Source organism: Equus asinus, chromosome 3, assembly GCF_041296235.1.
Source record: "Equus asinus isolate D_3611 breed Donkey chromosome 3, EquAss-T2T_v2, whole genome shotgun sequence".
Classification (NCBI taxonomy): domain Eukaryota; kingdom Metazoa; phylum Chordata; class Mammalia; order Perissodactyla; family Equidae; genus Equus; species Equus asinus.
In genome coordinates, this window is record NC_091792.1 from 74,297,384 (window position 1) to 74,314,368 (window position 16,985).

At 37.6% G+C, this 16,985-nt stretch overlaps 1 protein-coding gene and 1 pseudogene across 1 annotated transcript; both read right to left on the bottom strand.

Moving 5' to 3' along the window:
- Positions 1-526: 526 nt before the first annotated feature.
- On the bottom strand, positions 527-1,462 carry LOC123287612 (olfactory receptor 4C15-like). Its single transcript, XM_044775047.2, has one exon. The coding sequence runs from the start codon at positions 1,460-1,462 to the stop codon at positions 527-529; it is 936 nt and encodes a 311-aa protein (XP_044630982.2).
- A 12,137-nt stretch (positions 1,463-13,599) lies between these two features.
- LOC123287797 (olfactory receptor 4C6-like) lies at positions 13,600-14,497 on the bottom strand (annotated as a pseudogene).
- Positions 14,498-16,985: the final 2,488 nt, after the last annotated feature.

Here is a 16,985-nt window from a genome sequence, read left to right on the forward strand (position 1 = left end):
TGTAGCAGATGGTCATGGACCATGTCAAATGACGGGGTCATGTGATACAGGTACACCTACAGTTAGGTTCTGAGAATGCTCCAGTCTCTGCCCTTCCTGAGTCCCGATTGTTTTTCATCAGTCACAGACATCAGTGCCATAAATATAAAATTCTTTTCACTTGAAATAGTTTGAGTGTCTGTTCCTAATCTCTAAGATATTTTTCGCTTCCTTCCATAAGGTTTTTTTAAAGCATGAAGTGAATGGCAAGCAGTCTGATTTCTCTTTTCATTCTTTTTTGGTTATTGGATTCTAAGTAAGCATAAAATTCAGCTCTTTCTAATTTACATATGAGGATACGGAGTAACCAAATTAGAGTTGATAAGTCATCTACGGATGAAAACCTTATTTCTTGACTCTCATGTTAGTGCTTTTTTTATTTCATTACATTACCTCCTATCAAAAAGACGTATTCACAGAAAGTTTTTGTATAAGAAAATTTGACTTTTTTACTCTGAACTATAAAATTTTTTCGAAGTTAAATGTTTTATTTTTCATTGGAAAACATCGTTATTTTGTACCACACTTTCCTCATGGCACTTTTCACTTCCTTATTCCTGAAAGTGTAAATCAAAGGATTGAGCAAGGGAGTTAGGATGGTGTAAAATATTGCCACCATTTTGTCAAAGGAGAAAGCAGTTGGAGGTCGTGCATACACAAATATGCATGGGACAAAGAACAAAACCATAATGGCTATATGAGATCCACAGGTGGAGAGAGCCTTCCTCTGCCCTTCAGTACTATGGGTTCTCAGAGAGAGCAGGATGATACCATAGGAAAGAAGCAATAAGGACAAGATTATTATGCAGATAAACCCACTGTTGGCAGCCATCAAAAGGCCAAAGATGTAAGTGTCAGTGCAGGCAAGCTCCAGTAATGGGTACAAGTCACACATGAAATGATTGATGATATTGGGGCCACAGAAGGGCAGCTGGAAAGTAAAGAGAATTTGTATCATGGAATGCAGGAAGCCCCTTATCCAGGCTACCCCCATTAAAATACCACAGAGCCTCGAGTTCATGATGGAAGAGTAATGCAAGGCTTTGCAGATGGCCACATAGCAGTCGTAGGCCATGGCAGTGAGGACAATGACCTGCACCCCAGCAAAAGAATGCTCAGAAAAAAGTTGGGTCATGCAGCCTTCAAAGGAGATGGTTTTCCTCTCACAGAGAGAGTCCACAATCATCTTTGGGGCAATGGCAGAGGAGAAACTTGCATCCAGCAAGGATGGGAAAGCCAGGAAGAAGTACATAGGGGAGTGCAGGAGTGCCGGGCTGATCATGACAGTCACCACAATTAGCAAGTTGCCCCCGACAGTTGCAATGTAGCCCAATGAAAATACAACAAATACTATTTTCTGAACATTGGGATTCTTTGAAAGCTCCAGGAGGACAAACTCAGTTACAAAGCTTTGGTTTGGCATGACTTCCAAGGGAAAGTTGAAAGCTACCACAAATTAAGAGAAAGTTATTTCAGACCAGTTTATGGTATCATAGTCATCTACAAGTGGAGGCATCCATATAAAAAATTATCTTATGTGTTTCTGTCATCATTGAGAAAACAAAATTATAAAATTGTGGAAGGTGGTTTGGGAAGTTAGGCAGAATTGAGGTGGAGATAAATTATTAAATACTTTAAAATAGCCAGAGTTTCAGTTTGGGGGAATGGAGGTATTCACATGTGGAAGAGATGAGAAATAGTTTTCATCTCAACCACCAACTCTGATCGCTTTATAGTGGTTTCCTGGAGTGAATTGTTGAGAAGGATTATAAAGTCGTATCCAAGTTCTGAAGAAAGGAGGGCTGCCACTTTATTAGTGGTGCCTTTCATTGCATGGAGTCGGAGCACAATGACTGGCACACCATCCATGATCAGGAGACTCGTGTCTACAAATAGAAGAAGAAATAACACCCAGTTAAAGAAGCAATTGAAAATCATGACAACTCCCCTAATTATTTCTTTAAATGTCTGAACTGAATTGGGCCTTTAAGATTAATTAATTTGTTTTTTTATAAAAGAGAAAGCTCTATGATAAGGTGCCTAGCTCAATACTAACAGATAACAAGTACGCATGTGTTGAGTTGGTGTTTTCCTTCATTCATCATTTAAAAATAAGAACAGAGGTTTATTAGAAAATAATATCTAACAAAGAGTGTTATTGTTATGACTAAGTTCAATAATACGAAGAAAGCAATTATTCATGGCTTAGTGCATAGGAAACAGCCCATGGTAGGTCTTATTATTCCTATTTTACTGGGAGGTAACTCATGCTTAAAGAGATAAGACCAAACAAGTAATAGATGCTGCATCTGGAATTTTAAGCAGGCTGGTTTCGACACCCAAGTCCCTCCCACTGGATCAACAGGGAAAGAAGCAAAGATTTTTCTTTTATAACAAGAACTTTAGAGCAGGATTGGCCTTTCTACAGTCTCCATCCACCTGTAGATGGTAAAGCCTTCTGAGTCCTTTGTTCTGTTTAAATGCAGCCCCTTAATGAAAGTCAAAGAGCGAATGACAGATTGTCAACAATCACACAGGTAAGAAATAGAAACAGTGTGTCACATATAGTCAGAGTCTTGAGGCTTTATTAATTACTTGCTAATTATGTATACAATGTGGCCCAATTGATCAAGTACAACTTGGCAAAGTATATCTGCATTGAATTTATGACTATATTGTAAAGTAGGGATGTTCATGTGTAGCCTATCCACTTATCTCACAGGATCATGATGAGGGTCAAATTGGAAAATGCAAAAAAAATCGCTTTTGATAAGATGGTTTTACAAATTGTGGTAACTACATTCTCACTTAAAAAGCCAGCCACCTTACCCACAGAAAGGTTTTCCATGAGTCATCCAGATAATTACTTCAACTTTTGACTTCATTTTCCACAGCTAGACACAACTTCAGAGAATAATTGTCCTCACCTACATGTATATAACAGAAACTTGTCAGCCAGACAGTGCTTGTCTGTGTGTGTACATGTGTATGTAGTTATTGTTTGTTAGATAGGTGAATGAAAGCATAAGGAGGCTTACTGTGAGAATTAAAAGTAAGTTGATTTTTATAAATGCCACCTAGAGCTAACAAAAACAATTTTCAATGTTAATAAAACTAACAAAAATACAATTGCATGTACTAACATCTATCTATTTGCTTACTTTAAAATAACCATTTCCATTATGTTTCCAGGGTAGCAGGCATTCTTAAACAGTGCCAGCACTATAAACTTCACATCCAGCTACAAGCTGGCATCAAGAAAACAAGAGCATAAAACAAACTCCATAAGGTCATGAATCAATCAACAACCATTTATTAAAATGCAAAGAATACAATAAATGATCTAGCAGTTATTAGCTTATCCTAGGGTCAAAGCAGAAAAGACAACCAAATGAAATGAGTAGGAACATTAGCTCCAGATCATACGGACTGAGGTTCAAATCCAAGCTCTTCTACTTAGTTATATTATGTTGAGGTGTCGAGGAAATGTAACTTAAAATTCTCAAAGACTCGGATTGTACTTCTGTAACTTGGTAAAAATAAGAATGCCTATTGAGAGGGTTCTTGTGAGAATCAGATATGGCAATGCTCATAAAAATGTTTATGCAGTTAGAAGCACAGGAGAACATCACTATAGATGGTGAGAACAGCCCGCAGAGCCATTGACATAGAGCAGAAATGACAACGTTTTCACTACTAATTCCTGCTCCACCACGACTGATGTTGATACGTTTTTTAACAATCCTTTTATTTATGCACAAATATAAAATATTTTATGGTCACGGTGCAGAAACAGTGTTGTTTAAATATGTAACACTTGTAAATGTCATTAATAATCCCGGAATAAATTATTGGAGCCCTCAGGCCCACATGTGTCTGCTTCTTCTTCAGGTAGCTTCATTGTACAAAGAAAGCCAAGTTGGGTAGCGAGGTGGAGAGGAAGACCAAAGCTCTAAATTAATCTACTAATAAAATAATTCTTAGGCTCTCCACTTTCCTTTTCTGAAGAATTTCCAACAGTAGTACCATTTCAGAATTAAAATGTTTATTAGATATAAACAAATCAACCCTCTCTTTTTTCTGATAAAATAAATTTCCAAAATTAATGTTAAAACTTTGACAATGCTGAGTACAGTGTCCTCATAGTTTATGATCACAAATTTATGACTTTAGGTCATTTAAAAGGTAATTATCCTAAATGGAACATGTGCTGGATTGAACCATAAAACAGGAAAAGGGTAGTAGTGGGAAAATTAATAAAATATGAATAAAACCTCGTGTTTCATTAAGAGTAATATATCAATGTGCATCATATAGTTTTGACAAATATAGTCATGGTGATGTAAGATGATAATATTAAGGGAAGTAAAGGGAAGAGCATACAAGAATTCTCTATACTATCTTGGTAATTTTCCTATTAGCCTAAAATTAGTCCAAAATAAAAATTTAATGAAAAATAATACAATAATTGTTCGGTTTCTGCTATCAAAAGGCTAGCAATCCCATCTTCATCACTTAACAGACATGTGTCATTGAGAGACTGCTAAGCCTCCGAGTTCTCTCCCACGAGATAGACGCAGTAACACTTGTCCAAGCTTCCCAGCCCGTAGGAGTCAATAAGACAGTTATGAATATGCTCTGTGATGTATAATTCAAAAGGAAAATTTGAAATATTGATTTCAGCATTATTTTTAAACAGTGTCTACACACATGAAATGAGCTAAAAAATTAAATCCATCATAAATATAGAATACATATTTTTAAAATCATGTTTTTAAAAATTATATCAATCCTAAAATTGCAATGAAATTGCTTCATGCATGTAATTCTTTTGGAAATCATTCTAGCAAATATTTCCTGAATCGTAAACATGTTTACATTCCTTATACTAGTAATCCCAATCTTAAAAATTGTTCTAAAAGTGAAATAAGGTGTAAGTTTTATAATGGAAGATGATAAATGTCATTTATAATAGTGAAAATTTAGAAATATCGAAAATGTTCAATAATAGAAAGGTGTTTATGTGAATTGGACTGCTACAAATTAATAGCACAGTGTTCTGTGAACAAAATACTGATTAATAATATGAGGACATAGATGGTAAAGCATTTTTACAATATGGTAAATGAGAAAAACAAGAAAATTTGTGATAACTCTATCCATTTGAACATTTTAGTATAATTTTAAAATCAAGCACAGAACATATGAAAATGGTAGAGACTTTATTTTCAATTTGTACCTTGATATAATTACAAGATTGAACATTAAATCTTTTAACATTTAAAACCAACAGCATCGTATTTTCCATCATCTGAACTGACCAGAAAAAGGAGTTCGGGTTTGAGGATAATTTTATCTATCTTGTATAATTAACTTGCATAGGAGGAACTAATATCCTAACATAATGTAGAATCTTGTACTAAAACTTTAAACTATTGTAAACCTTGCATAAGTAGTCGTATCATGGACCCAGCCTTCCCATCTCTCACTTTGATCAGTTTTAACAGCATATACTCCTATAGGAAGCAACTGATTCTGTTCACATTTCTCCTGGAAGATCCCATGGTCTTTCCTCTCTTGATAGCTTACTCTTTAATATGCTGAAGCTGCAGCAAAGATTGCTCAGGACTCCTCACAGCCTGAACTATGGGCTCTGGGCCATCCTGTGGGGCTATGACCTTGGGAATTTTGTCTCCCTAATATCCACAATGTCCACTATTTCCTTCCTATTCATTTTGGTAACAAAGTAATTCTAGTATCTATCCTTCTGAAAATAATAGAAATTTCAACTTTGAAGTATGTATAACATTCAAACCTATATGAGGAATTAGTTGTAAGATTATTAACTAGTGTTTTGTAGTTATATTTCAAGAAGTAAATTTTAGATGCATTTATACGTACCTATCTCCACATAACAGTCACATCTGCATATAGTTTCATAAATAAATATATTTATTAAAAATTAAAAGAATACATTAAAATCTCATTCTTTCTTTTTTATACATAAATAAGCCATTTTTTGGTTTTGGTTTTACTTTTTTTTTTAAGACTGGCACTGAGCCACCTGCTGTCAATCTATTTCTCTTCTTCTCCCCAAAGCCCCCCAGGACATAGCTGTATATTGAAGTTGTGGGTCCTTCTAGTTCTGCTGTGTGGGATGCCGCCTCAGCATGGCTTGATGAGTGGTGCCAGGTCCATGCCCAGGATCTGAACCAGCAAAACCCTGGGCCACTGAAGTGGAGCACATGAATTTAACCACTCGGCCAGGGGCCGGCCCTAAAATGCCATTCTTAATTACTCTCCTTGTTAAGTTATTCAGTGTACGCTATTTTAGATCTAGGATTATTATTTAACTGTGCAATAAAAGAGTTTTTTTCTTTATCTATCTAGTTAAACATGTTCATTTCCACGACAATCTGGAAAATATGTTCTCTTCAGTTTTCACATCATCTTCTCTCTCCTCAATATCACTCGCTGATATCCCTAAATATCTTAAGTTTTATACTCTTACTATATCTGGAATTAGTGGAAAAAATAACCTTCCTCTGTTTCCACTTGTGTCACTCCTGACAGATCCCTGACCTTCTCCTGCCTGTCCTCCTAGCAATTTAGCTCATCTTAAGAGAGAGGTAAAGCCCCAACAACCAGCACTAAACCAGGCCAGAATTTTGGCCATTCAAATATTCTGAACAATTCGGATGTAGATATCTAAGACCATCTATGACATCGAATATTCTCAGAGAAAATTAAGTTGACTTTAACCAGCATTTAAATTTAGAAGACTCGGGGCCGGCTCCGTGGCCGATTGGTTAAGTTCGTGAGCTCTACTGTGGCCGCCCAGGGTTCGGATCCTGGGCATGGCTCGTCAGGCCACGTTGAGGTGGCGTCCCACATCCCACAACTAGAAGGACCTGCAACTAAGATATACAACTATGTATGGGGGGGGTGGTTTGGGAAATAAAGCAGAAAAAAAAAAAGATCGGCAACAGTTGTTAGCCCAGGTGCCAATCCTTAAAAAAAAAAAAAAAAGGAAGATTGGCAGCAATTGTTAGCCCAGGTGCCAATCTTTAAAATAAAATAAAATAAAATTAGAAGACTCTGGTCTGTGACTTAAATCACTCTTTCTTACCTTGAATGTCCTTCCCTGTGCCATTTGTTGGGGCTTTGTGGTGGGAATATTAACTGCTATACGATATATCAATAGCTCAGTAAAGGTAAACAGCACTTGAATTACCATGCTCCTACCTCAGTATTCTGTATACAGCCTCAAAAAATCCCACTTTTTAATATAAAACATCAGGAAGGGTATAGCATCAGAGGATGAATGATAAGTTAGAATATATATAGAAAGAATAAATGAAATGCTATTGGGGAGCAAAGACAAAAATGTGCACCCATTGCATTTCATAGTTATTTTAGATTTAACTCGGAGATGAAAAACTGAAGATAGGTCTAATTTAATTAGACTTGAAATAATAGGGACTCCTAACTCCTCCAAAAAAGTTTACCTTCTAATAGCTGTTATTCGTGGAGCACATATTATGTGTCAAATTCTGTCCTATTGACTCTGCATGTATTGATTTAAGTTTCCAAATCCTTTGAACTTGATAATATTATAATTCCCATTAAAAATGAAGATTATGAGGCCAGAAATGTTATGTACTAGCTCAGGTGTACACAGCTGAGTGACAGACCCATGCGTTGTATTAAAACTTGATAGCCCACACCACAGCACCCATACTTTTACGTACAATATCACAATTTAAAATCCTCTCTGCAAATACAGAAATGTGAATTACAAATCTCACCATGTGTTAGTTTCTTGAAAATTCTGGTGATGACAATCTTCTATTCTTAAGGGAGAACAGTGAATTCAGTGGCTGGCCAAAGCATGACATACGTTTCCAACTCTTATTTCCACATCTAAAGGAGAGAGGAAGAGCATCTCTGGCAGATGAGGTAGAGAACATTGCCCACTCCTTCTCAAGTACTGTCTCCAACACAGTCTCAGGGAAAAAAAAAAAAAAAGCAAGAGTTTCCTCCTTGATTTCCAACTGGAATTTAAAGAGGTTTCTCTGAGAGGTCATGAGCCTGTAGAATTGCCTCTCAGTTCCCCCTCAGGATTTGGTAATTTCCCATCAGTATGACTTTCCAAGACACAGTTATCTGTGGTTTGACTTACTCAAGTGTTTGTCCCCAACCAATTAGAGGTTTTTCTAAGTTTTTCTCCTTTTGAACTGCTCCTGGGTTTCTATTTGAAGATGCTTTCATTTCCCTTCATATTCAGGAGAAGAACACTGTGGGTACTCAGATGGAATGTAGTGTCTCTGGGCAGGTTTTGCGTAAATGCCTTAAATCCATTAGCCTAATGCTGGAATCAGGCACAGCATCAATCCATAAGGACATGGAATTTTGGGGGACTAGAGTAGCAATAAGTGCTTGTTAATGAATAAAAAATTTTATTTATAAATGTACAAAGATGTACAGATTAATCTAAAATGTTATTTTTTCCTCTCAGTACCTGATCTTGATATGCCATGAGTTTAAAACCAAAAGCACAATTTCTAATTATAAAGGATTTTTTACTTTCTCTTTTTTTGAAAACAAGGAATGTCAGGTCTCTTTGATGGAACATGGCATTGGGATGGAAGCATGAGGGAAAACTTGAATGTAAGCTCATAAGGTCCCTTCAGAGAGGATCCATACTGAGGAATCTGTTGGTCTATACACTCTTGTATCCAACCTATTTTTATGTCTATCACCCCTCACAGAAATAAGCAGAAGTGAAGTGACTCGTCAGAAAATGAAGGCCCAAAGCAACTTCACTTCAATTGCATACGGTATTAAAGGACAAGGGTTATCTTCTTTTTGGGGGGTGGAGGGTTATTTTCTGTTTTCTATTGAAATTTTAGATGATTTCCTGACCCAGAAGCACCATCTGAGATGGATCACATTCCTGGAGGGGATGATATTATTAAAATATGACTCAGCAGCAGGACTCCAGGAATGAGTCCTGGAACCCTGGTTCCTACTTTAGACCACACTTAGCATCTTGTACTTTATTCCATGCCCTGCTTTGCTTAATCCTTTATTATTTGCTTCCATTAGAGGAAATGAGAGGGATAACACTAAAATAATAGTGTGAAGATGGTTGCAACAGATAATATAACAAGCACGTTATTTGTGCAAAAGTTTGGTGAATTCAAAAAAGTTTACAAATCAGAAAAGAGAGAGAAGGACAGAGACAGAGACAGGCACAAAGAAATGTGTGAAATGGGGGGATGAGCACGAGGGAGATAAATAGCAATTTGTCCTTCTGGAATTTATCCAATAATCCATTCTTCTCCTCAGATTTAAAATTTCACCTTCATCATTTATCAAATTATAAAATTTATACTATATCTCTAAAGATAGATGCTTCTATGTCTAGGCCGTTTCTTCTGTTCTTTAGAATTCTTTATTCCTGGGCATATAACAAAATGTTTACAAACCAGAGCTTTATGTTATGTTCTGACATCTAGTAGATACAATCATCTATCTCTGTTCTTCTCACTTTGTTTATATTACCAACGCTACTGAAACTCAGGAACACATCCATATAAACTTTAGAACTAGTTTATCAATTTCCATGAAAATATGCTTTGTCATTGGGGGAAGGTGTTATTAATTCATCACAAAATTGATGTCTCTAAAAGCAAGTCCTCTCCCTAGGGTGTGCAGAACCACCCAAATATTTTTTACAGAAGCTGTAACTATACAAATAGTTTGATGTAAAAAGAATTAATAATTATAAACAACATGAGTAGCGAGTATATTACAAAATTCATGACTCAGTGTAAGATATAGTGCTTTATTAGTGGAGATTTAGGATCACAGGTAGAGAGCAGGTATTTAGATATTTATTTATTGTCCAGTCAGAGCACAGCAAGATTCTTCCCGGTGTCCAAGCATCTCTCTTCCTGTCCAGGTCCAGAAACCATCTCTTCTTGTTCAATTCAGAACCTTTATATGTTGGAAAAATGCCTCTGATCTTCTTTGATACCATCTATTTAATGTTGTTTTACATCATAACTAATGATGCTGCATCATTTCTCAGACCATCTGTGAATACTGTCTTCCAATCTCTCTCAACGTTTCTTTGATAATGAGAGCAAATACAAATCTGATGAGCAGAGTTTGCAAGAAGATATGAACGATAATTCATTTCCCAGTCATGTTAAATTGATTGGAATTTTGTACTATAAGTTTAAAACTAGTTACCTTCCTATCATGTCTTCCCATGACCTCTTTAGGCCATAATCAAGGCATTTCAGGAATCTGATGTCCCACAGCCCTGCCTTGCACACACCACCACCAGCTGGGAGAAGAGATGAAAGACCTGAGCCCAGACAAAGAAAAGTGGTCCTTTTCATGCAAGTTAGGCCCCTCATTACACGTGGTTTAAGACCGGAGAGTACAATGCTACCATATCCAGGGGAGGCAAGAGACAGCATTAATCAGAAGGGCCAGTTGGGATTGAGGAGCAAAGGTTTTAAAAGACCTTGAAGGAGATAAGTATATTCACCTCTGAAGAACAGTCTGACACATGGCATAGAGCCTGGGGAAGGGCCCTAGTGACTTCCTTGGGTGTTAGCAGGAGGGAAGACAGAATATAGAATGCCTGCCACCACCTCCACCATCGTCCGTGCTATAGATTTTGCAGTGCAGTGAGACCATGCATAAATGTGAGCTAGAACGTCCTACATCCCTGGCCCAAGCCAAGGGTCAACAAGGGGCCATTTATAGCCCATGTCTTGAACTTGTTCAGTGTCTCCCAAAATCAGCACGTAAACACCATTCTAGTAATCAACTTAGTACAAGAGTGCAAAAGAAATAATGCACCAACCTGTGAAAGCCATTTGCTTGACATACTGCCCTACTAGAACTGAGGTTCTTGCCACAGAAGAAATTTGTGGAATCTAGCTGACAGGTTATAATTTCACCATGGATTATCAGAACAGCTCTTCCCTATGCAATGGAAGATGTAGGTTCTGGACCTGCTTTGACACTAGGAAAGTTACCCAAAATATTACAAATATTTAAGGTTAGGGATCTCATTATGATCCTTCTAGTTCTTTAACTCTATAATTAAAATACAAAATAATCATTGGAAACTTCTTACAGAGATCAATGTTATTACACTGTCATAGATGTTTTCCTCTTCTTTGACATGAGGGAGGGTGAAGAATTGTGGCGTGAATTCAGAATTTTAATTATAAATTAGTGTAAGCAGGCAGTAAACATTGTGTTCTACTAATATCAACATAGCAAAAGTTAAATGGAAGTTATGTCAGGGATTTTGATACCAAATTGCTCTGTCATCTAAAAGTTCATGAAGGATTTGATTTCTAATTATTATATTAATAGAGTCATTTTGAAGTCCATGTTCTTTTGGAACTTGAGTGTTTAAAAATGTAGCATTCCCTGATCAAGACCCTGCCTATCTTCCACATCTCTACTTGGACCGCGTTGCCCCAGTCCACCGTGCACTGATTACCCTGACCTTCTTCACTTGAGACTACATCCTGCCTTAGTGTTTCTACACAAGCTTTTCTCTTTTGCCTTAGATCTCCTTTCTCTTGATATGCTTAAAGATCATTCTATCTCATCATTCAGAAATCTCTTCTCAGAAAAGTCTCCATGTCACCTAACTAGAGTTACCTTGTCACACATGCACCCCTCTATGACAATTTTATGAGAATCAGTTATCACTCTATGACTTTATTTCCATTTTTATATATTGTTTATCTTCCGCATTAGAATGTAAGCTACAGGACAAATGGGAAACTTATTTTCTTAGTCATCACTGTATACCCAGATCCTAGAAGAGTATCTGACACTTTGTAAAACTCAGCAAATATTTTTCAACGAATAAATGATCCTCATACTTAATGAAAACAGCTGGTGGTAATTAATGCTAGATTTATATTGCACATATACATTTTTCATTTAAAAGTAAAGATATTGGAGCCAGCCCTGCTGGCCTCGTGGTTAACATTCAGTGCTCACCACTTCAGCAGCCCAGGTTTGTTTCCCGGTTGTGGAACCACACTACCCCTCTCTCAGCTGCTCTGCTGTGGTGGTGGCCAACATAGAAGAACTAGAACAATTTACAACTAGGATATGCAACCATACATGGGGGCTCTGGAGAGGAAAACAAAAAGAGGAATACTGGCAACAGATGTTAGGTCAGGGTGAATCTTTCCCTGTAGGTAAATAAATAAATAAAAATATTGATTTAAATAGTTTGAAATACTGTAGCTAATATTTTAATTATTACCATAATATATATCATATTTTTAAAAATAAAAAAACCATAACAGAATGTTGAATCGTGCTATGACCTTAGGCTTCCCATATACCTAGTCAAGGGAGACAGTTTAAAAAGGCATTAGTGTCTCTCTAGTCACAGCAACAAAAGGATCGGGGAGAAAATAAATATCCTTTGGATTCAGAAACCAAAATCTATAATGTAACAGCAAGAATCATGGATCTGGGAGGAAGTAAATACCATTTGGATTTAGAAATCCATATCCATAATGTAACAGGGAGAGCCATTCTCCCACAGTTAAAAAAACATAGATCTATAGAGTTGCTCTTTTTTTATAAAGAATATATAATGTCAAGATATAGACACCAGCTTCTAAAGTATCTTGACTCCAGCATGATAAATTCTTATTCTGCTTCACAAAAGGATAAAAAAGATAGTGGAGAATTTTGGTAAAATGGGGGCCTCCATATTAAATAGCAAATTACTTATCTGAGATTGTACGTGCTTCCAAGTAGAATTTTGACAGCAGACAAACGGCAGAATTTTACCTCCTAAATTGTTTCTATCTATTTATTCTCCCCTACCTTGTTACCCAACCTATGAAATTCCAAATATAAAAAAGTCTCTTTTAAACTTATATTCATCCAACAATATTTATAAATGCTTACTAGATCACTGGCAGCATTCTACCAACAGCATGAGTGAATAAACACAATCTTTGCCCTTACAGGAATTACAATCTTGTAAGGAAAATAGACAAAATAAAAGTCAAGAAATAATTTCTTAAAGCACATTTTGTGATCATTGATATTATGGATAAAACTGGTTGAAGAGCTAGAGAATAACTGAGGGGATGATTAGAGAGAGTCAAGAGGAAGGACTTGTCTAAGGAGGTGGGAGTTCATCTGAAAATGGAAAAAATTGAAGTGGAGCCAGCCAAGCAAAATCTCTGGGAAAGAGAATTCCAGCAGTGATCAGAGAAAGAACAAAAGCTGGGAAGGCTTGAATTATTCAAAAGACAGTTTAAAGAGAGAGAGAGCCTTGTGAGAAAAAGATGGAGTACAAAATGCACTGGAGAGGTGGGCAGCCACCTGACTGTTGTATCTTAACCTGATTTGCATGCTTAAAACATGCTCCTGGCAGCTGTGTGCCCAATGGGTTGAATGAATGTGGAGAGTAAGACCTCATTGCCCTTGTTGGAAAGCTTTGTCCTTAGCATATAAGCTAGTGACTGCCCAGGGTCCCTAGTTTTATCCACAGTTTCTCATGAAATTTTTCATCTCTGTGTTCCTCAAGGTATAGATCCAAGGATTTAACTCAGGCATGATGATGGAAATGGACTCAGCCATTGTCTTTTCTATGGGGTAAGGGGCCACAGGCCTCATGTACATGACAATGCACAACACAAGAACAAGGCAACCACTGTGAGGTGGAAGCCACAGGTGGAGAGAACTTTATGCCACCATTTAGAACTGCAAGAATCCAGGGGGCAGAAGATGACCACAAAGGATGTGATGAGGACAAGGAAGATGGTCTCACACATCACCCCACTGTTGAGGATGACTAAGAGGCATAGGATGTGGGTGTTTATGCAGGCCAGTTTCAGTAATGGAAACAAATCCCACATAAAGTGATCAATGATATTGAGGCTGCAGAATTTATTTGGTACATGAAGAAAAACTGTATCTCTAAGTGCATGGATCATCCTACCAAGGCCCCTCCGAGGAGCAGGTAGCACACCCGAGAGCTAATGATGGTCATGTAGTGCAGGGGCCTACAGATGGCCACATAGTGGTCACAGGTCATCACAATGAGAAGGGTAATCCCCACACCACCAAATAAATGCTCTGCAAAGAGCTGGGCCGTGCAGCCTTTGAGGGAGATGGTAGTGCCCTCAGAGAAGGAGTCTACAATCATTTTGGGGGCAATGACAGAAGAGGAGGTGGCATCCATGAGGGACAAGGAAGTTAGGAAAAATTCATAGGTGATCTCAGACTCTGACTTGTGACCATGGTGACCAGAATGTATAGGTTTTCCAAAACTGTGGACACACACATGATGAGAAGCACAACAGAGTATATTCGGCAGCTCTGGATTCTTTGTAATGTGCAAAAGAATGAATTCTGTCACATTATTAGGATTCTCCATTTATTGTGGGCTTATACAAGCACATTGTTCTGAGCTTGAAAATCTACAAAAGAATCATATCTTTAATTAGTAGTCACTGAGTGTATTGCACATATTTGCACTCTTTGTCTGTTTGTTTGTGTGAGGAAGATTAGCCCTGAGCTAATATCTGTTGCCAATCTTCCTCTTTTTGTTTGAGGAAGATTGTTGTGGAGCTGACATCTGTGCTGATCTTCCTCTACGTTATGTGGGATATCGCCACAGGGTGGCTTGAAAAGCATTGCTAGGTCTGTGCCCAGGATCTGAACCTGTAAACCTCAGGCCACCAAAGTGGAGCACATGAACTTAACCACTGTGCCACCAGGCTGGCCCCTATCACACCCATTTAACCTACCTTTTTTCTCCAGCCATTGATACAGCAACCAGCTGCTAACAATTATAGCCTGACAACAACTTAATCCTACCGATCCCCTCAAAACACCTCTTCACACCAGTGTGTCTCTTGCTTTCTCTCCTGATACTTGCTGCCTTAGACACTTAGAAGACCCTGCTTCATTAGATTCTGATGTGTACATACACCTGGAAAGATGAAGGAATTAACCTACCTTAAGGAAACCTTGGATCATTGGTAGATAAAAGCCAGTGGATAAATGATGATCAGCTTAACACAATCTTGGATTAACTTTCTTTCCTCCCCTTTGTCACTCTCCCCATTTACTGCCTCCCGTATGTTTTCCAAAATAAAGTACCTACACACAAGCCCTTCTCTTACCCTCTGCTTTCTGGAAACCTCAGGCTAGGAAGCCTACCTCCACTTATCACTGGGCACACCCAAGAACCAAGAACCTGGGGCATTTTGAGTAAATTCTCATTAATGTAGTCCACATACTTGTTGAGCACCTGCTAGTTGAAGATCCTGTAAGACAGGTCATGTCCCAAGGACTCTCCATTTACTAACAACTATACTCTTTCGATCTATTCCTCTTCCTTCTTAAGCTGGATTATTATTATCATTACATATTGCTAATATTTAGTAACTCCCTACTGTCTCAGCCTGTGGATTATCCTATGAAACATTTTCTTTATTTTAGAGATAAGATCCTGAGGCTTAAAGGAATGAAAAAAATGACACTAAGTTCTCACGGCTAGTAAACATTGAAGCCAAATTCAAATCTAGCTTTTTCTGACTCAGATTCAATAGCAATAACAAACTATATTACTTCTCTGTTGACAATAGCATTGTTCAATATGAAAGAGACACTGTGACTCATGACAATTTCATTTTTATAACAATCCCTTGAGATATATTTATGCTTTCTGTGGTTGTTTCACTAAACAACTCTAAAATAAAATTCAAGAACAATTCCACAATAAAGAGGATGTTCCAGTTACATATACACATATATAAAATCCAATCTGAAACTAGAAGTTACAATCATTAACTAAGCTTCCAAGGTTCTATCATTTTTCATATATGCTGATTAAAGAAAATGAAACCTTAAGTCTCTTTGCTCCAGGAAGACCCAGATCCAACTTAGCTGACACAGTCTCTGCACATGAGTCTGAATCAGAGTAAATCCTTTATTCCATTTTTCCTTGTGAAAGGGTGCTCACAGATGAAACAAAGAATTCTAAAGAATAATGAAAATATCAATAAAACAAGTCAGTTAGTTTACACTGTGTACCATCAAGGTGCTAGGTATGTTGCATGCATGATTGCATTTATTTTTCATATCACATGAGATATGTACTATCACAAATGCTATCTTGAGGATGAGGAAACTGAGACTTGGAGACATTAAACATCTCATCTAAAATAATTGGGGATTAGGAATCCAGGTAATCTCATTTCATAACACGAGTTTTTACCCATTACACTATACCACTGAAGATGTGAACAGTGGCTTCACTAGTGACAAATAAAAATGGCAAGCAATAGGATATATTGGAGTATATGAGGAAGCCATTTGGTATAAACCTAATTTGGCCTGACTTTGTTTTCTCCAAAAGGGCCTAACTGTGGCTGTTGAGCACGCATTGTATATCTACTTAGACATGTCCTATGGCCAGAACAAAGGCCCTTGAGATAAAGGTGCAACTTCTCCCCACATTGGCATTCCCTTAGGGATAAGCATCTTTCCTTAGGCTAGGAACTGATTGCTCCACTCACCTTTGACCACCCAGCTCACCTGTGACCAGTCATCTGGAGACAACAGACTGCCACCCTGCTGTGTTCACTGAGACAGAAGGCCTACCTGCTGTTTCCATCAATCGCTGTACCGACAGAGCAGCCTTGCGACTATGGTAAAAGGGACATTTCAGTCCTATGTAAAACATCCTCTCTGGGAGTATATAACCACTCTGTGCACCCCACTTCTTTGATGCCCTTTCTTCCTTCGGGAAGAGAGGCCCCGGGTTATAATCCTCAGATTTAAGCTCAGAATAAACTCACCTGAATTTTCATTTATAGATTGGTTATGGATTATTTTTGTGGACACTAGCTAAACTC

What these genes read in the sequence shown, in the direction of transcription:
- LOC123287612 (XM_044775047.2), bottom strand. Translation starts at nt 1,462, where the DNA reads ATGCCAAACCAAAGCTTTGTAACTGAGTTTGTCCTCCTGGAGCTTTCA.